The sequence below is a fragment of the Erinaceus europaeus genome, chromosome 9 (assembly GCF_950295315.1).
Source record: "Erinaceus europaeus chromosome 9, mEriEur2.1, whole genome shotgun sequence".
NCBI lineage: Eukaryota > Metazoa > Chordata > Mammalia > Eulipotyphla > Erinaceidae > Erinaceus > Erinaceus europaeus.
The window spans coordinates 5,535,826-5,556,389 of NC_080170.1; the positions used below are offsets into that span (position 1 = coordinate 5,535,826).

The following is a 20,564-nucleotide window of genomic DNA, read 5'->3' on the forward strand; positions in this document are numbered from 1 at the left end:
GCAGGGGTGTGTGTGAGAGAGAACAGGTGAGTGTGTGTGAGTGTGTGTGTGTGAGTGTGTGTGTGAGTGTGTGTGTATGCGTGTGTGTGAGTGTGTGTGTGTGAGTGTGTGTGAGTGTGAGTGTGTGTATGTGTGAGTTGTTAGTGAGTGTGTGTGTGTGTGTGTGAGTGTGTGTGTGTGAGTGTGTGTGTGTGTGAGTGTGTGTGTGAGTGTGTAAGTGTGTGAGAGTGTGAGTGTGTGCGTGAGTGTGTGTGTGTGAGTGTGTGTGAGTGTGTGTGTGTGAGTGTGTGAGTGTGTGAGTGTGTGTGTGAGTGTGTGTGTGTGTGAGTGTGTGTGAGTGTGTATGTGTGTGTGTGAGTGTGTGAGTGTGTGAGTGTGTGTGTCTGAGCGTGTGTGAGTGTGTGTGTCTGTGTGAGTGTGTGTGTCTGTGTCTGTGTGTGAGTGTGTCTGTGTGTGTGTGAGTGTGTGAGTGTGTGTGTGTCTGAGTGTGTGAGTGTGTGTGTGAGTGTGTGTGACTGTTAGTGTGTGAGTGTGTGAGTGTGAGTGAGTGTGTGAGTGTGAGTGTGTGTGTGAGTGTGTGTGTGTGTGAGTGTGTGTGAGTGTGTATGTGTGTGTGTGAGTGTGTGAGTGTGTGTGTCTGAGTGTGTGTGTGAGTGTGAGTGTGTGTGTGAGTGTGTGTGTGTGTGTGAGTGTGTGTGAGTGTGTCTGTGTGTGTGTGAGTGTGTGAGTGTGTGTGTGTGTCTGAGTGTGTGAGTGTGTGTGTGAGTGTGTGTGACTGTTAGTGTGTGAGTGTGTGAGTGTGAGTGTGTGTGTGAAAGAGAGAGAGCAGGGGTGTGTGTGAGAGAGAACAGGTGTGTGTGTGTGAGTGTGTGAGTGTGTGTGAGCGTGTGAGTGTGTGTGTGAGCGTGTGTGTGTGAGCGTGTGTGTGTGTGAGTGTGTGTGTGTGTGTCTGTGTGAGTGTGTGTGTGTGTCTGTGTGTGAGTGTGTGTGTGAGTGTGTGTGTGAGTGTGTGACTGTGAGTGTGTGTGTGAGTGTCTGTGAGTGTGTGAGTATGTGTGACTGTTAGTGTGTGAGTGTGTGTGTGAGTGTGTGAGTGTGTGTGTCTGTGTCTGAGTGTGTGTGTGTGTGTGTGTGAGTGTGTGTGTCTGTGTCTGTGTGTGAGTGTGTCTGTGTGTGAGTGTGTGTGTGAGTGTGTGACTGTGTGAGTGTGTCTGTGAGTGTGTGAGTGTGTGTGTGAGTGTGTGTGACTGTGAGTGTGTGTGTGAGTGTGTGAGTGTGTGTGTGAGTGTGTCTGTGTCTGAGTGTGTGTGTGTGAGTGTGTATGTGTGAGTGTGTGTGTGTGAGTGTGTGTGAGTGTGGGTATGTGTGAGTATGTGTGTGTGTGTGAGTGTGTGTGTGTGTGAGTGTGTGTGAGTGTGTGTGTGAGTGTGTGTGAGTGTGTGTATGTGTATGTGTGTGAGTGTGTGGGTGTGTCTGTGTGTGTGAGTGTGTCTGTATGTGAGTGTGTGTGTGTGTGAGTGTGTGAGTGTGTGTGAGTGTGTGTCTGTTTGTGTGAGTGTGTGTGTGAGTGTGTGTGTGATTGTGTTGAGTGTGTTTGTGTGAGTGTGTGTGTGAGTGTGTGTGTCTGTGTGTGTGTGTGTGTCTGTGTGTTTGTCTGTGTGTGTGAGTCTGTGTGTGTCTGTGTGTGTGTGTGAGTGAGTGTGAGTTTGTGAGTGTGTGTATGTGAGTGTGTGTGTCTGTGTCTGTGAGTGTGTGTATCTGTGTGTGTGAGTGTGTGTGTGTCTGTGTGTGTGTGTGTGTGAGTGTGTGTGTGAATCTGTGTGTGTGTGTCTGTGTCTGTGTGTGTGTGAGTGTGTGTCTGTGTCTGTCAGAGTGTGAGTGTGTGTGTGAGTGTGAGTGTGTGTGTCTGTGAGTGTGTGAGTGTGTGTCTGTGAGTGTGTGAGTGTGTGTGTGTATGTGTGTGTGTATGTGTGTGAGTGTGAGTGTGTGAGTGTGTGTCTGTGTCTGTGTGTGGGTGTGTGTGTGAGTGTGTGTGTGTCTGTGTGAGTGTGAGTGTCTGTGTGAGAGTGTGAGTGTGTGTGAGTGTGTGTTTGCATGTGTGTGTGAGTGTGTGTGTGAGTGTGAGTGTGTGTAAGTGTGTGTGTGTGTGAGTGTGTGTGAGTGTGTGTGTGAGTGTGTGAGTGTGAATGTGTGAGTGTCTGTGTCTGTGTGTGTGTCTGTGTCTGTGTGTGTATGTGAGTGTGTGTGTGTGTGTCTGTGTCTGTGAGTGTCTGTGTCTGTGTGAGTGTGAGTGTCTGTGTCTGAGTGTGAGTGTGTGTCTGTGTGTGTGTCTGTATCTGTGAGTGTGTGAGTGTGAGTGTGTGTGTGTCTGTGTCTGTGTGTGTCTGTGTGTGTCTGTGTCTGTGTCTGTGTGTGTATGTGAGTGTGTGTGTCTGTGTCTGTGAGTGTCTGTGTCTGTGTGAGTGTGAGTGTCTGTGTCTGAGTGTGAGTGTGTATCTGTGTGTGTGTCTGTATCTGTGAGTGTGTGAGTGTGAGTGAGTGTGAGAGTGTGTGAGTGTCTGTGTCTGTGAGTGTGTGTGAGTGTGTGTGAGTGTGAGTGTGCGTGTGTGTCTGTGTGAGTGTGTCTGTGAGTGTGAGTGTGTGTTCCTTTTATTGTTTTGTGCCTATTTCTCTGCTCCGTGGCATCACCCTTCCTGAAATGCCCCAAATAGAGTTAACAAGACGAGGAATCAGGGTCTCCCGGCATCGGGGAGAAAGGGCAAATGAAGCAGAAAGTCTTGGAGTGTGAGGGCAAAACTCAGGGCCTGTAGCAGAAGCTGGTGCAGTGGCAGGGCCCGTCACCGTGGGCGTGAGAGCACACCCCTGTCCAGGCTACCACCCGCCCAGTGCAGCTCTCCACTGAAGGGACACCTGTCACTTAAGCCTGACTCCCAGTGGGCTGCAGGACCCTGGGCCCTGAAGGCAGCTCTGGCTCCCCAGTGGCTTCGCCAAGCCCCTGAGACTCGGAAAAGGCTGTCAGATTCTTCCTCCCCCAGCTCCCAGGGGTGCTGTGCCCCTGCCCCGTCCTGGGGCCTCCAAGGGCTCCGGTGCTGGGAAGGGCCTCAGTGAGGGCAGCTTGGTGCCCAGGGGTCTACAGGTGTGCACGGCACGGCCCCGACCCCCCCCCCCCCAAACACTGCATTTAATGAGAGGGAGGCAGCCTGCTCCCTCCCTCACCCCTGGTGCCAGACTGGAACCCGGGGCCTCAGGCTCCCAGGGCAGGCTGTCTGCCCCCACCCCTCCTGCTACTCAGCACCCCCATCTGTCTGCAGCCTCCTCAATGCCAACAAGATCAACTGCCTGCGGGTGAACACCTTCCAGGACCTGCAGCAGCTCAGCCTGCTCTCCCTTTACGACAACAAGCTGCAGACCATCAGCAAAGGCCTCTTCGCACCGCTGCAGGGCATCCAGACGCTGTGAGTCCCCGGCCGCAGCGCAGGCCTGCGGGGGATCCAGGGTCCCCACACCGCAGACCCCAGGTGCAGGTCTGCAGGGGGGATCGGGGTCCTCACACCCCAGCCCCCAGGTGCAGGTCTGCAGGGGGAATCGGGGTCCTCACACCCCAGCCCCCAGGTGCAGGTCTGCAGGGGGAATCGGGGTCCCCCACGCCCCAGCCCCCAGGTGCAGGTCTGCAGGGGGGATCGGGGTCTCCCACGCCCCAGCCCCCAGGTGCAGGTCTGCAGGGGGATCGGGGTCCTCACACCCCAGCCCCCAGGTGCAGGTCTGCAGGGGGGATCGGGGTCCTCACACCCCAGCCCCCAGGTATAGGTCTGCAAGGGATCCAGGGTCCCCACGCCCCAGCCCCCAGGTGCAGGTCTGCAGGGGGGATCAGGGTCCCCCACACCCCAGCCCCCAGGTGTAGGTCTGCAGGGGGGATCTGGATCCCCCATGCCCCAGCCCCCAGGTGCAGGTCTGCAGGGGGGATCTGGGTCCCCCACGCCCCAGCCCCCAGGTGCAGGTCTGCAGGGGACCCAGGGTCCCCACGCCCTAGCCCCCAGGTGTAGGAAGAACTAGGTGCACTCTGGTGCTGGGCGCTCTTGCAGGACTCTAAGCTGGGTACTCCCCTGCTATCCCAAGCCGACAACAAGCCACTTAGTTCCATGGGAGGCAGCCATGGCCCAGAGAGGCTTAGCAACCAGCTCAAGGCTGCACAGCTGGCAAGAGGCAGGATTGGAGCCTAGTGAGGACCAGGTTCTGGCTCCCCAAGGGCCACTCCAGCACCACTGCTCCAACCCAAGCCTCTGACATGTGCTCTCCTCGAGTGTTTCAGTCTGTAGGGAGCATCCCCAGGACCCCAGCACCACAGGTGCCCGTAGTTGGCTCCTGAGAGAGGTGGCAGGGCAGCACAGAGCTCTGCTCCTGGCTGAGTGGCCAACCCAGACGTGGGGCCCCTGAGCCCCATTTTCAGCTGTCAGCAGGCAGAGTCCATAGCCAGGGGCAGGGAGCCTGGGCATCCCACGGGGGTGAAGGTTGGGGTACTGCTTCCAGGATGAGGGGTTCCAGGATGCCCGGGGAGGGAGAAGGTGCACTGTAGTTGGTCCAGCGAGGCCCCGGTGTGACTGTTGTGCCCACCCCCATAGGGGCATGAATGAGGACTCAGGGGTGGGGCAGAGCTGGCAGCCTCCTGGCACAGCAGCCTCTGCAGCAAGGCCCCTACCCCAAGGTCCCAGGAGGGAGCCCAGCTCTAGATGGGTGCAGTCCGGTGGGGGTGGAGGGGGAACCGTAAGCCTGGCAGACCACCTCATCCCCATTGTCCCCATCCCACCCCACCCCACCCCCACAGCCACCTGGCCCAGAACCCGTTTGTGTGTGACTGTCACCTGCGCTGGCTGGCTGACTTCCTGCAGGACAACCCCATTGAGACGAGCGGCGCTCGCTGCAGCAGCCCACGGCGTCTGGCCAACAAGCGCATCAGTCAGGTCAAGAGCAAGAAGTTCCGTTGCTCAGGTAATGGGGTTACCCCGCCCCCACCTTGCTCCCCTCCTCGGCTTGGCCCTAATCCAATCTGCAGCCCAGGGAGCCTCTTTGCAAATCAGATTGGGGAAATGCAGTTAGCCTGCAGAAAACCAATTACCAGGCAGACTTAAAGTCAAACACACAGAGGAGCAGGCCACTGGGTGCAGGAGACACAGCCCAGACCAGAGCGGGTCAGGCCAGGCAGGAGCCAGCTGGGGCGGGGCTGGGGGCTGGGGGCTGGCATCTGTGCCCCTCACAGCTGCTATCTTCTCACCCCAGGAGAGATGCATATGCCCGGGCCAGGCAGCAGAGAATCTGGGGGCCCCTCAGTCCCTCCAGATGCGCCTGGGTGCAGCCCATGAGGGCTAGGTGCCTGCAGGGTCCCTCACAGTCTGGTCAGCTGCCTCCCCATCCTTGATGGCAAGCCAGAGGGACAGCAGGCTGTTGAGGATGGTCACCTGTGCCATTGCCTCGGGGAAGACCACCAGCTGTCACAGTCCTCCTAGTGGGTAGGAAACCATTGCTGGAGCCCACCCCTCGGTCTGTGCCAGCAAGAGCCTCGCCCCTGCCCCTGCCCCTGCCCCTGCCCGGGATGCCCGGCTGCTGCTGCCCTTGAGACCTGTGTCAGGCTCCCCTGACCGTGCCCAGTGGTGCACCTGGCTGGGTGCCAGCAGGCGGCAGACTCGGAGGCTCAGGAGAAGCTGGACTGGGCCCTGGAACCAGCTGCCTGTGTGTCTCCTTACAGAATGGTGTCACTTGAGTGCTGAGTGCTGAGTTCTAACAGGACACCCCCCCATCGTATCCAGCCTGGCCACAGTGGGAGCCCCAGGTCACAGCCATGCCTGGGCTGGCCCCATTGGAGGGGACAGAGTTGACTTGATTTCCCTGCCTGTCCCACCCTAAGCTCCTGCCTCCCGCCAGGCCCTGCACAGCAGCTGGGGAGGTAGCCCTGAGGCCCAGAGCTGGCAGCCTGTGGGACAGGTGGGGGTTGGGAGTGGGGCCTTGTTGGACTGACGCTGTCCTTACCCTTCTGGCCAGGAGTGAGCTGACTGCTTCCAAGCCCAAGAAGAGTGAGGGGCAAAGGCAGAAGGGGTGGGGTGCCTTGCTTTCAAGAAGAGTTGGGAGGGCCAGACTTGGGTCACAGGGCAGCGTGGCCCAGGGACCTGAAAGTCTGCAGGAGGGACGAGGCTAGAGGGTGGGGACTGGACAGAGCTGAGCCAGCGGAAGCGGAGCTCAGCTAGGGAGCTGGGTGACTGCAGAGTCTGCCTCCTCCCTCAGCACCTGAGTGTCTAACCGAGCCAGGGACAGACGTGGTCACGGTGAAGGGACACCAAGCAGGGGTTCCTCCACAGAGGCCGAGCAGTGCAGAGCCGACAGGATCCCCTCTCAGCCTGGGGGTCACTGCCCAGAGGATCGGGGAGCACTGGGGACACACCCTGGGGGGGAGGGAACCCCACCCACCGCTCAGGGGCCCAGAAGCCACGGGCCTGAGCTTCCATGTTTCCCAGCAGCGAGAGAAAAAAAGGAGGAGGGGAAGGTGACATGGAGTGGGCTTGACAGATCCGGGCTCTGCCTTTCACTTTTCCTAAGAGCGTCTGCTGGACAGGCAGCTGATGGGATTAGCGGCCAATTTGAGGGCGGCCCCTCCCCAGCTCAGCGGGAGGACGTCTGGCTCTCCCACCAGCTGCAGCCTCAGCCCCCCAGGCAGACAGCCAGAAGGGTTAGAGGTGGAGCTGCATTTGGCCTTGCCACCATCTCATCAAACCCAGAAGAGGCTCAGGGAACATCTGTCCCTGTGCCAGAGTGCACACACGGGGACCCACACGACAGAAGGGCTGCACTGAGGGTGGGGATGCTTTCTCATGACTTGGGAGTGACTGAAAAGATTCCTGGACACTTTTTCCAAGTCCCCCCTTTTCTATCTGGGGAGGAAATGGACTTTTTAATTTTTATTATTATTCATTTACTTATTTGATAGGAGAGAGAGAGATTGAGAGGGGTGGTCTGGGAGATAGTGCAGTGAATAAAGCATTGGACTCTCAAGCAGGAAGTCCCGAGTTCAATCCCCAGCAGCACATGTACCAGAGTGATGTCTGGTTCTTTCTCGCTCCTTCTAAGTTTCTCATAAATAAATAAATAAATAAATAAATAAATAGACATTGAGAGAGAAGGAGCCTCAGAGAGAGACAGAGAGACACCTGCAGCACTATTTCACCACTCATGAAGCTTTTCCCCTGCAAGTGGGGACCAGGGTCCTTGTGCACTGTAATGTGTGTGCTCAACCAGGGGCACCACTGCCCAGCCCCTGAAGTGGACTTTTAAAGCCTGGGGACAGGGGCATGGGAGGGAGATGATTTCACGGCTCAGGCTCTAGGCCCTAAACAGAGCCCCCAATACCTGTGTCCCTGGAGCCATGTCTTGGAGGTGGGGGGGGGGGTAGGTCACCATGGAGCTGGTCTGGTTCAGTTCACCAACTCCGCTTGGCTGGGGTGAAGCTGGGTACCAGAAAGAGAAGGGCCAGGTCAGGGCCGTGGAGTGACACTGACCGAGGCCAGTCGCAGCAGGCGCCCTGCACGGTTCAGACACCGAGGTCACCTTGTTCCGAAAGCACACCGTACAGCAATGGAGGCCCCCGCTCAGAGGCTAGAGGCCTAGTCTCTTCAAGGTGACACCTTTTGGTCCAGTGCAGGTGACACCAAGTCCCAGGCCAGCAGGTGTGTGTCAGCCACCCCAAGGCATTGGGGAAGGACAGAAAAAAACAGCCAACTCCCCTCGGGGATCAGGAAGGACCCCAGAAACAGGCACCCCACAGAGGGACAGACCCTCGTCCTGAGGTCACCTCTCTGTGCTCATTGGGGTCCCCAGGCTTCTGGGTGACTGACCCCGGACTCCACGGCAGAGAGTGCAGTTTCCCTAGACACCATCCCCCCAAATACATGGCTCCAGTGCCCTCCTGAGTCTGGGCCCTTGCACACGAAGATGCCAAGGAGACTGTAGGACAGCCTAGTGGCCTTAAGGGACCTCAGGCACCCATGGGTGGCTCTGCTGGGGACACTGATTTCTGAGCATGTGTCAGACCCCAGACTGTCGGGTTGGTGACCCCTCTCGAGGACAGTGAGGTGGGAGGGGAGTGGTTCAGAACTCAGAGTCACCCCCGGCAGCTGCAGTCCTGGCTCCCAGGGGTGTTGTGCCCACTTCATTGCCCCCGAGAACTGGGGTGTCCAGTAGATGGGACAGAGGGTCTGTCTCCCTCCTGTGTCCTGGGTGGGGTGTAGGGGGCTCCGGTCTTGGACGTGTTCCCGGTGGCTCCGGCTTCTGCTTCTGCACCTGCTTCCTCTGACCTCCTCTCCTGTCTCTGCCACTGCTTCCTGGCCTTGACTCTCACAGACTCCGCCGCCCGCCCGTGGGGCTTTCCTTTGTGCTTGATCTAACCATGTGGTGGAACGCTGGAAACAGAACATGGTTCTGTCAAGCACCGCGGAAAGCTCCATGCTCTCCTGCAGCTTGGCCGCCGCCTCCAGCCGACGGACTCCTCCTCCTCCTTCTCCTCCTCCTCTCCACTCCGGACCACCTGGCCACACTGCCCGGCCCAGCACCCTGGACAGCCTGGGTGGGGGTAGGGGCCACAGGCACACAGGTGTCCATACTTGTCCCGTCTTCTCCCGCTAAAGCTAAAGAAGCAGGTGGGGCTGGGGGTAGATAACATAATGGCTATGCAAAGAGACTCTCATGCCTGAGGCTCCAAAGTCCCAGGTTCAATCCCCTGCCCCACCATGAGCCAGAGCTGTGCAGGGCTCTGGTGTGTCTCTCTGTGTCTTTCTCTCTCTGCATCTCTCTCAAAAATAAAATAAATAAAATACAAAAAAGAAGAAGAAGCAAGTGCAGCCAAGGTGTGCTCTCCTGTTCACAGAATGGCCCAGTCCCTTTGGCAAAGGAGAAGCCCTGGGGCTAGAAGGGAGCAACCCCTGGGCAGAAGGAGTAGCCCCAGGACTAAAGGGAAAAGCCGCAGGGCAGAGGGAGCAGCCCCCTGGACTAAAGGGAGCAGCCCTGAGGCAGAGCCCCTCTCCAGGCCCTGTGCACCGGCAGGGCTGCAAACTAGTGGGGCTTTGAGTCTAATCCCAGGCTCCTTTGCAGCCTCCCCCCGGGTCTGTGCCTGTGTCCTCGTCCCCCAGCGCAGGAGAGCCAGGGCTGGGCTGTTTTGTGCATTCGCACAGATCTGGACACTCACAGAGCTTCCTTGGCTTCACAGCAAACTCCAGAGCCTGCAAAGTCATACAACTGTGTCCTTGGCTCCCAGAACTGCTCACAAGAGGAGCAGCCAAGCCACTCGGGGCCCACTGTCGCCACACGTGCAGGTGGCCCCAGCCCAGCCCAGTGCCGGAGTCCAGTGTCCTCCCTGAGTGACCTGGGCCGCCAAGCTATCACATGTCACCTCGGAGCTCAGAGAGAGTGCTTCCCCAGTCTCCTGAGGCACAGCTGTCTGGGACCTGGGACTAGACCCAGAAAGGCCTGTACTGGAACTGAGAAGGAAGGGAGGCTTCCTTATGAGAGAGAGAGAGAGAAAGAAAGAGAGAGGGGGAGAGAGAGAGAGAGAGAGAGATACAGAGAGAGAGAGGGAGAGAGAGAGAGAGGTGTGGGGGCCAGCCGGTGACGCACCTGGTTAAACACATATACTGCAGTGCACAAGGATCTGAGTTCAAGCCCCTGGTCCCCCACGTGCACGGGGAAGCTTCACGAGTGGTGAAGCAGGACTGCAGGTGTCTCTGTCTCTCTCCCTCTTACTTTCCTCCTCCTCTCCCAGTTTATCTCTGTCTCTGTCCAATAAATAAATATTTATTTTTTAAATGAAAAAAATCTTTGAGAGAGAGATGCTGCTGAGCTCAGCCCTGGCGCACGGTGGTGACAGAATTAATCACGAGGCCTCTGCAGACTCCAGTATGTGAGCCCTGTGCTCTGACACCTGGCACCGTCTCCACAGTCCAAACTAAAGGTTTTGGGGCGGGCAGGGGATTGTCTGTTTCTCCCTGGCAACGTTCCTTCTCAAAAAAAGAAAAAAAGGTACTGGAGAAAGGGAGAAGACAGACACCTCTCACGTGACTGGTCCGGGGCACACAGAGCAGGTCTCTGAGTGTGAGGGGGCCCGCTTCCCTCTGAGCCGGGGCGCCTCTGGGTCCCCTGTGCGATCTCACCCCACGGCCAGCCAGGCGGGCGGTGGAGGGCAAGGCCGAGGGCCAGAGCGTGTCCTCTGCGTCCAGGACATTGTGGTTGGGGGTCGTCTGCTGTCTGCCCCACCCACAGGGAGAGTGCGGGATGTCATCCGGCCTCCAGCAAGGTGGCTCCACACACCACCACACTTGTCGCGCCACTCACAGCTCTGCCTGCCCACGTAACCCTCTGGTGAAGCTGGGTGCCCGGCAGGCCTCTGCTCCGGTCCTCCTTCCGCTAGCAGCCTGCCTTTCTCACCCACTTCTCCCGCCAGCACATGGAGGGGGTGTCCTGGGGAGTCCCATGGAGGCCCCAAGGATGATGACACCAGAGCAGGCTGCCTCTGTCACTCCCTCCCTCAGGGACAGGAGACGCTGTCACCCTCTATTAAAGCCCGTCTGCAACCCTGTGCCAGTGTTGTTGTTCTGAGCTGGGGTGACATGGGTGACACCGTGGGTGGCAGGCATTCCACTTGCTCGGAAGCTCCTGTAGAGAACCCTCCCCGCCTGGCCTGGTCCCCCCAGAAAGGCAGCAGTGGCCTCTGGTGTGGTCTTTCAGGCCCTAGAGTTCCTCAGAGCACCTGGCTGGCCTGCCACAGCTGGGCATTCTTCATCTGGGGAAAACTAGGAGGCCCTGGGCAGCTGGGGGGTGACATGGAGAGAGATGGAGGTGGCCTGGAGGCTGGTGGGCCAGCCCTGGAACTCTGCTCAGTGGGGCCGTTTCTGACACCCCCAGTCCTGATGTGCCCCGGGGCACTGCAGAGCGAACTCTGGGCCAGGTCTGCCCCCCAAAACTCATCTCTGCTCACATAGATGGTCTCCCCCAGGGAAACGAATAAGCCTGCAACCTTGGTGTCCCCCCACCCCATACCCACAATCCCCCAGGCCTGTGGCTCAAGCTCCCATCCCAGAGTGCACCCCAGTCAGCCCCTGAGAGGGCATCCACATGTACCATGTTCAACCCCCCCACCACCCCCTAGCACACACTGACCCTCCCCAAGAGACGTGCGTCTGGGGGGAAGCGGGGAAGAACACCCGGGGTAGTGGGTTGGCATTTGCGTCCTCAGTGTAGAAGCCTCCCGGAATGGACACATGGGTTCTGCCCTCTCAGCCTGGGGGTGGAAGGTGGGCAGGGGCCGGGCCTGGGGGCACTCAGGCTCAGAACCCCCCTCCCTGCTGAGATGGGAGCATGGGGGGAAACTGCCCACGGCAGGGGCATTGCAGGCCTCATGGTGGCCACCCGGCTGCTCCTCCATCCATAGGTGCTCCCAAGAAGCTCAGTGTCCTGGCATTGTGCGGGCATCCCTGCCCCCACCCATCATACTCAGGAAACATCTCACCAGATGTGGCCAGTCTGTGGCAGAGCATAGGAGCCCCCTCCTGCAGGCACTGGGGGCATTCGTGCCCCCACGGTCCCCACCAGACAGGGGGCTCTGCCCCTCACAAGAGGGGATCCTGGTGCCTGTCATGTCACCCTGAGGACCCTGGGCGGTTCCTCCCCTGCCCAGAGATTGGCCTGTGGGCTTGCAGAAGGCTGCCCAGTGCCGCCCCGTATCTCATCGTGAAGCCAGCTCCCCCCACCGGGTCTCTGGGGAATGGCCCCGTGGGTCCTGTGCCCAGAACCACCACCACCCCAACCCCCTTGAGGTGGGAAAAGCAGCCCTAGGCCCTAAAGCTCCCAGTCAGTCTTTTCTTGAGGCTTACAAGGTGCCTGTGTCCCGAGGCAGAGTGCAAGTCTGGCCCCTGCCAGACCGGCTTGTCCTCCTGGTGTTTAAAATCAGGGTTCAGGGGAGCTGGGTAGAGCATAGGCCTACTCATGCCAGAGGCCCTGGCTTCACATACCGGCACCAGGATGCCCTGAAAAACTCCAGAGGTGCTCTGGTGTCCTGTTCCCTCTCCAGCTGCCTGCCTGTCTGCCTGTCTGTCTGAGGAGAAGTCAGCCTGGGCTCCCATACATGTGCAAGGCCCCAGCATGCCACCAAAAAGAACTATTAAGTTGGCATCCGTTCCCAATGTCTCTTCAAGGCAGAGCAGGCCACCCTAAGGTCCCCAGTGTCAGGGCAGCAGCCCTGGGGCCCCATCCCCCAGCACCCCTCACTCTGGCCTCCTGGGGCCAAGGCCGGGCATCAGAGGTCCCTTGTCTCTAGTACTCCATTCCCTCTGTGTCCTGCTGAAAGGCCTGGTGGCAGTGAGGAGATTTGACCATTCCCTCGGGACTCACCTCCCAAGGTTCTCTGCACCTACATCCCCGTGAGCACTTGGGGGGGGGGGCGGGGTGTCATGGGCTGAGGAGTCCCCATACTGCAGCCCAGGAGTGTCTCTCTGAGGGAGCACCTTCACCCCCAGAGGTTCTGTGGTCCCCAGGAGAGCCGGGAAGGCCGGCACCAGGTCAGGGGGGAGGACGCAGCACTGACCGAGCCCTTGGCCTTGGCCCCCCCTGCAGGCGCCGAGGACCACCGCAGCCGTTTCAGCAGCCAGTGTTTCATGGAGCTCGTGTGCCCCGACCAGTGCCGCTGTGAGGGCACCGTCGTGGACTGCTCCAGCCAGAAGCTGGCCCGCATCCCCAGCCACCTCCCTGAATACGTCACTGACTTGTAAGTGGGAGAGAGAGGCACGGCCCCCCATCCTGGGCTCCCCAGGCCCACCCACAGGGCCCAGAGGCACCCCTGCATCCCCCAAACCAGTCGAGGACCCCTGTGCCCATCCTCCGCTGCCCTCCCCCACGGCCACCTGCTCAGCAGATGCCCATCCACTCTGCACCCTGTGGTCTGAGTTTTGTTTTGTTTTGTTTTGTTTTGTTGGTTATTGCTGGGACTCGGTGCCAGTACTATGAATCCACTGCTCCTAGCAGACATTTTTCTCATTTTATTGGATAAGATTGAGAAAGGACGGGGAGGCAGAGAGGGAGCAAGAAAGAGAGACACCTGTAGACCGGCTTCACCACTTGTGAAGCTTTCCTCCTGCAGGTGGGGAGCCAGGGGCTCAAATCTGGATCCTTGTGCTTTGTACTATGTACGCTTAACTGGGTGTGCCACCACCCAGCCCCCCGCACCCTGTGGTCTGTGCCCAGCAGAGCACAGAGGCCCTGGCTTCGAGCCCTGGCACCACATGGAAACGCCGTGGTTGGCGTTGGGGAGCTCCTTGGCTGGTGGAGCAGGGCTGTGGGGTCTCCACCTTTCTCTCCACTGTCTGAATATTAAGGTTTGGAGCTTGGGGTGGGAGGGCACTCAGTGCCAAGCACCAGGCCCTGGATACTCCTCCCCCCACCCCACCCCTGGGGAGCCCCAGAGAAGTCAGGACAGATCACAGGGGCAGAGCTGAGTCTCCAGACTCCTGTGTCACCCAAGGCCCTGTGGGTTTGTATAAAAGGGGGGCTGGCAGCCCGGGTGCTTCTGGGACCCCGACTGGTGGGGGCCAGCTGTCCACTCAGGGTGGTGGGCACCTCCATCAGCAATCCTCCCCCTTGCCACCCACACAGGCGGCTCAATGACAACGAGATCTCTGTCCTGGAAGCCACCGGTATCTTCAAGAAGCTGCCCAGCCTGCGGAAGATGTAAGTCAGCCTGGGCTAGGCACCACCCCAACCCCCCCCACACACACCCTCCCAGCTCTGGGCACCCACGCCTGGCAAGGAGCACCCAGAACCCCTCTCGGGCAGGTGCTGGTGTCACAACAGAGACAAGTGACGTCTCATTGTGCAGACGGGTCCCTGTTGAGAAACCAACAGGCAGGCATCCTGCAGAGGGGCTGTGCCACCCCTTGGGCCCCTGCTGTCCCTTCACACCGGCCCCCAGCCTGGGCCAGGGGGACAGGGCAGGGCTGGAAAGGGAACCCGGAGCACAAGTTCTTTGTGTGGATAGCAGCCTTCACACACACTGGGCTTCCCAGGTGCCCCTGGGTGGCAGGGCTGGAACATTCTAGCGCCCACGGGGGACCCATCCACATCCTTCTCTGGCTACACTTGAGGCTTGCTGCCGGCACAGCACCCAGATGTCTGAGCCCCCCAGTCTGCTCCCAGGTGGCCCGGACCCCTGCCCCACCCCACCTGCTCACCCCCCTTTCCAGAAACCTGAGCAACAACAAGATCAAGGAGGTGCGGGAGGGCGCCTTCGATGGGGCGTCAGGGGTGCAGGAGCTGCTGCTGACCGGGAACCGGCTGGAGGCCGCACACGGACGCATGTTCCGCGGGCTCAGCAGCCTCAAGACCCTGTGAGCACCGGGAAGGGCGAGGGAGCGGGAGGGGCATGGGGAGGGCGTGAGGGGGCGCCCCCCCACACAAACACTCACTCCTGGGGAGATGCACACACACAGGGGCAAGAGGCTGCAGGCAAGCACACAGCGTGTGAGCATGGAGCAGAACTGCACAAAGGCCACACTCACACACACACACACACACACAGCCTGCACACACACAACCTGCACATACACACACACAGCCTGCACACACACACAGCCTGTACACACACACAGCCTGCACACACACACACAGCCTGCACACACACACACACAGCCTGCACACACACACACACAGCCTGCACAAACACACAGCCGGCACACACACAGCCTGCACATACACACACACAGCCTGCACAAACACACACAGCCTGCACACACACAGCCTGCACACACACACAGCCTGCACACACACACACAACCTGCACACACACACACAGCCTGCACACACACACACACAGCCTGCACACACACACACAGCCTGCACACACACACACACACACACACACACACACGTGCATACACTCACACACATGCCCCTACAGACACACAGGCATGTACAAGCAGGCGTGCAGACATGCCTGTTCATGTGTGGCCCGTGTATCAACACATGTATGTGTATTCTTTGCATATGTGTACACTGGCTCACATGTGCGCACTCGATAATCACGCCCCTGCGTGCACATGTGTGAAGCCTCGCGCACCACAGCCCACATGTGGCCACCTGGGCCCCGCGGGCAGGCAGGCTCACCCTCCCCGCCCTCCCCGCCCTCCCCAGGATGCTACGGAGTAACTTCATCAGCTGTGTGAGCAACGACACCTTCGCGGGCCTGAGCTCCGTGCGGCTGCTCTCACTCTATGACAACCGCATCCACACCATCACCCCCGGGGCCTTCTCCACACTCCTGTCCCTGTCCACCATGTGAGTCCAGGCCTGCCCATGAGGCTCCCTGAGTCCTGTCCCTGCAGCCCCCATCCCCATTCCCTCCAGCACCCACTTGCCTCGGTCCTCTGTCCTCACCCGGCGGTGGCCGGAGGCACCCAGGTTCCAGCCAACTTCAGAGTCAAGTGACGTCCTGGCCAGGCATCGGAGCCCAGAACCTTCCAGCTTTCTGGAAGCTGAGCCATCCCTGCCCGGGGAAGTTGCTGCCCTGTTCAGAAGGTTGGGGAGGGGGTGTCTGCAGTTGGGTTCAGACCAGACACTAGAGCCCTGCTTTCTAGCTCCAAAGCCCTGCTCCCCTGCCCCCCGGGCTGTGTGACCTTGGAGCCATTGTGTTCCCTCTCTGGGCCTCAGCTGTGAGGAGCTGCCTGTTCCTGAGTGAACCCTGGAGGGGACACTGCTGTCAGCCTGACGGTGGCTCCTGCAGACTCCAGGGGCTCTGATCTTCCTGCCAGCCCCCAAAGCCCTGTGGGAGAGACAGAGGCTGGGCAGTGCCCCCTTGCCGGTCAGCCACGTGGTCCAGGCAACAACAGCCGGCAGCAGAATGACCTGGGGCCCCAGCCCCTGACTCCTTGCAACCCTGTACCCCACTCCTTGACCCCATCCCGCTGTCCCACCTCCACCTTGACAACCCCTCCCCCAGGCTCACTCAGCGCCCAGGCCCTGCCCTCTCTGACTGTCCTCACCCACTGTCCACCCTGCTGGTCAGCCTCCTCACTCGTGGCCACTCTGTTGTGTCCTCACCCACCTCAGAAGGACTCGGACGAGCCATATCTTGGTTACCACTGGCTCTTGACGCCCTTGCTTACTTGTGGAAGGAAGGAATGAATTAATGAATGAATGAATGAATGAATGATATCCCAAAGGGAAGGTGTGTCAGTAGGAGGCTGTCGGTCCTTCTCCTGAGATGGCCAGCTGTCCCCTGGCCTGGGCAGGGAGTTGGGACAGGATCTGTGGACACGGGTGACAGTCATCTGTAAAGGAGCAGGCGGCCACCCCGGCAACCGCAGGGCACGGCCAGCTGACAGCACCCACAGCAGAGATGACCGTCCCAGCTGCCCACTCACCGGGACCCAGGGCCCTGCTGCTCACCCCTGGGGGAGTCTCGGGACCACAGGGTGCAGGCCAGAAACCTCTCAGGTCTGGCCCAGTGAGCCCCCAGTTGACCCCCACTCAGAGGCGTGCAGTCTGGGCTCCCTGGTTGTTCCATGCTATTGGCTTCTGGGTTTTCTGTTTTCTTGGTTTTGGCTGAGACTCCACGTCTACATGCTTCCACCACTCCCTGGGGACCCATTTTCCTAAGGTAGAGGATGGGGAGCAAAGTGGGAGAGGGGGAGAGACACCACAGCACGACTCTGCCACTCAGGAAGCTTCCCCTGTACCAGGTGCTCCCATATGGTGGCTGGGGACTCAAACCCGGGTCCTTGTGTGTGGTCGACTGATAAGACGTGCATTCTGCCCGTGAGCCACCCCCCAGCCCCGCCTGTGCTTTCTGACTTAGGAGGGCAGCTGTGGCTGGTGCAGCACAGCAGCTGGGGAGCCAGACTTGCAAGCACGTGGTCCCAAGACTGACCCCCAGCACTGCCTGTGCCAGAGGAAAGCTCTGGTTCTCTCCCTCTCCCTCTCTCTCACTCCCTCTCTCTCCCCCTACCCTTCTCCCTCCCCCTCCCCCCTCACTCTCCTCCTCCTTCTCTCCCCCCCCACCCCTCCCACTCCCATTCCCTCTCTTCCTCTCCCTTCCCCTCCTCTTCCTCCCCCTCCCCTTTCTCTCTCTCCCTCTCCCACTCCCTCTCCTTCCTCCTCTTTCTCCCCCTCTCTCTCCCCCTCTCCCAATCTCTCTCCCTTTCCTCCCCCTCCCTCTCCCCTCCCTCTCCTCTCCTCCCCCTCTCCTGCCCCTCCCCCTCTCCCACTCCATCTCCTTTCCCCTCTCTCCCCCCTCTCCCAATCCCTCTCTCTCTCCTCCCTCTCCCCATCCACCTCCCCTCCCCCTCTTCCTCCTCCCCCTCCCTCTCTCCCTCTTCCACTCCCTCTCATTCCCCCTCTTTCTCCCCCTCTCTCCCCCCTCTCAATCCCTCTCCCTCTTCTCTCCCCCTCCCTCTCCCTCCCCTCTCCCTCTCTCACAGTAGACCCTCTAAAACAAAGCTGATCGGTAAGCTGGCCTCTCCCTCAGCAGGTGCCTCTGTCTCTGCCACACACACACACACACACACACACACACACACACACACGTGCTGAGGACATAGTCACTCTGCCACCCTCACCCCTGCACCAGTGGGTGCTGCTCCATCCAGGGCCCTGCGTCTTCACCCGCTGAGGTCACCACAGTGTCCTGAGTGGGCTGGTGCCCTGCCCGTGCGTGTGACCGAGGTCCTTCCCTCCCTGCCCCTGCCCCCCACCAGAAACCTGCTCTCCAACCCCTTCAACTGCAACTGTCACCTGGCCTGGCTGGGCCGTTGGCTGCGGAGACGGCGCGTGGTCAGCGGGAACCCGAGGTGCCAGAAGCCCTTCTTCCTCAAAGAGATCCCCATCCAGGACGTGGCCCTCCAGGACTTCACCTGCGAGGGTGCGGGTGCAGGAGGGGCGGGGAGGGGAGGAGCTGGGAGGGGTGAGGAGGGGAGAAGAGGGAAGGGACAGGATGGGGGACGAGAGGTATGGAGGACCCCTCAGCCTGGAGCACACCCTGGGCCCACCCCCTCCACCGCCTCCAGGCAGGCGGCTGTCACCCAGCGCCCTGTCCTGCACTGGGTCCTGCTGGGGCAAGACACGGGCCTGCCGTCCTCACTGTGGGCACTCCTTGTCCGCAGGCAATGACGAGAGCAGCTGCCAGCTGGGCCCGCGCTGCCCGGAGCAGTGTACCTGCGTGGACACGGTGGTCCGCTGCAGCAACCGGGGGCTCCGGGCCCTCCCCAGAGGCATCCCCAAGGACGTGACGGAGCTGTGAGTGTCCTCTCCTGAAGGGTGACTGCAGGGTGATGGTCTCCCAGGTGGCCACCGTGTCCTGGAGCAGGAGAGGCTGGGAGCAGTGGCCCCTAGGCCTCACTTAGGAGGGCCTGACAGTCCCCCTCCCCCAGGGCCACCAGGGAGAGCCGCTCCAGGTCTCTAAACCACCCCACCCCTGTCTCATCAGGATTAGAACAGAGACTCCTGTCCATCCCCTAGACATCCTTCAGTTGTGGACACTCAGTCCCCCTGACCAGCCTCAGGCCCACTGAGGACCCAGGACTTAGCCTCTGTGTGTGTGTGTGTGTGTGTGTGTGTGTGTGTGTATTGCCACCAGGGTTATTGCCGGGGCTCAGTGCCAACACTACGAATCCACTGCTCCAGGAGGCCATTTTTTCCTTTTTCCTTCTAATTTTATTATGATTATTAGACAGGACAGAGAAAAACTGAGAGAGGATAGGGAGATAGAGAGAGGAAGGGGGCTGGGCAGTGGTGCACCTGGTTAAGCACACATGGTACTAAGTGCAAAGACCTGAATAGGAATCCAGGTTCATGCCTCCAGCTCTCCACCGGTGGGGGCGGGGCGGGGGGGGGTCCGCCTCACAGGCAGTGAAGCAGGTCTGCAGGTGTCTGTCTTTCTCTCTCTCCCTCCTCTCTCGTTTTCTCTCTGTCCTATCCAATAAAATGGGGGAAAAAAAAAAAACAGCTGCCAGGAACAGCGGATTCGTAGTGCAGGCACCTGGCCCCAGTGATAACCCTGGAAGCAGAAAAAGGAAGAGAGGAGGGGAGGGCTCAGGTCCTGGACCATGACGGCTGAGGAGGGCCTACTGGGGGTTGTATCGTTATGTGGAAACCTGGAAGGTGTAATGCATATACAGGCTATTGTATTTACTGTCAACTGTAAACCACTCATCCCCCAAGAAAGAAATTAGAGCGAGAGAAACTTCCAGACCTGCTTCACCACTCGTGGAGTGGACCCCCTGCAGGTGTGGACGGGGCTGTGAGGGGGCTCAAACCCAGGTCCTTGCGATTGACAATATGGGCACTTAATCAGGTGCTCCACTGCCCTGCCCCACTCTCTGCAGCTGAGAATTCGCTCAGCTGTGTTAATTCCATCGTACAGAAATAAGAACATGCCCGGGAGTCGGGCGGTAGCGCAGCGGGTTAAGCATACATGGCGCAAAGCACAAGGACCGGCGGAAGGATCCCGGTTCGAGCCCCCGGCTCCCCACCTTCAGGGGAGTCGCTTCACGGGCGGTGAAGCAGGTCTGCAGGTGTCTGTCTTTCTCTCCCCCTCTCTGCCTTCCCCTCCTCTTTCCATTTCTCTCTGTCCTATCCAACAAGGATGACATCAATAACCACAACAATGTTAAACAAGGGCAACAAAAGGAAAAATAAATAAATAAATATTAAAAAAGAAATAGGAACATGCCTGCTATGTGTCTTTCCAAAAGTCACATTTTTATGGAAGAGAAAGCAAGTGGGGGGAGGTGATTCTCATTTCTCCCTCTGATTTCCAGCCGAGTGGGAGGCAGCTGGCTTCTCGGGGCCACTTCTGTGCCAGCTCCGATGTGTGATGCTGTCTGGGGAGGGGGGCGAGTGAGAGGACAGCCAGGGTCCACAGCCAGCGACATGTGGCTGGAAAATGGAGAGGAGGTCCTAGCAGCTCTCTCAAGGGATCATGGGTTTCCTGTCCCTAAAACACCAGTACCATGAGCCTAGGGGTAGTTCTGCCAGTAGAGCTCATCTGGAGGTTGAATTCAAGCCCACAGCCAAGCAGGAGTACCAGGCAAAGGGTGGAGCTTCATGAGTGGTGGAGCAGAGCTCTGGTCTCTCCCCCTCTCAGTGTCTTTTTTTTTTTTAATATTTTATTCATTTTATTTTTGAGAGAAATGCAGAGAGAGAGGGAGATAGATACAGAGAGAAACCCCAGAGCACTGCTCAGCTCTGGCTTCTGGTGGTGCGGGGGATTGAACCTGGGACTTCGGAGCCTCAGGCATGAGAGTCTGTTTGCGTAACCATTATGCTGTCTCCCCTGCCCCTCTCATTGTGTTTTTAACTGAAATTAAGTTGGGGCAGAGAGTGTGCTCTAGGAGAAATAGAATCACACAGTCACCAAGACAAGTCCCACAGCCCTTTGTGGCTGTCGGTTCAAAGTTGCTATGAGGAGCCCAGGACTATGAACCTTCTATGCTCTGTCAAAATCCCCTCGAAGAGCTGGGTGCTGGCTGGTTGAGTGCACATGTGACCAA

At 59.1% G+C, this 20,564-nt stretch overlaps 1 protein-coding gene across 1 annotated transcript in view; it reads left to right on the forward strand.

Moving 5' to 3' along the window:
- SLIT3 (slit guidance ligand 3) overlaps positions 1-20,564 on the forward strand; it is a 122,677-nt gene that overhangs the window by 62,664 nt on the left and 39,449 nt on the right. Inside the window, exons 10-17 of the mRNA XM_060197011.1 lie at positions 3,312-3,455; positions 4,823-4,986; positions 12,643-12,793; positions 13,678-13,752; positions 14,265-14,408; positions 15,211-15,354; positions 17,772-17,935; positions 18,177-18,309. Coding sequence (XP_060052994.1) covers positions 3,312-3,455; positions 4,823-4,986; positions 12,643-12,793; positions 13,678-13,752; positions 14,265-14,408; positions 15,211-15,354; positions 17,772-17,935; positions 18,177-18,309 — 1,119 coding nt within the window. The remainder of the gene's footprint in view (positions 1-3,311; positions 3,456-4,822; positions 4,987-12,642; positions 12,794-13,677; positions 13,753-14,264; positions 14,409-15,210; positions 15,355-17,771; positions 17,936-18,176; positions 18,310-20,564) is intronic.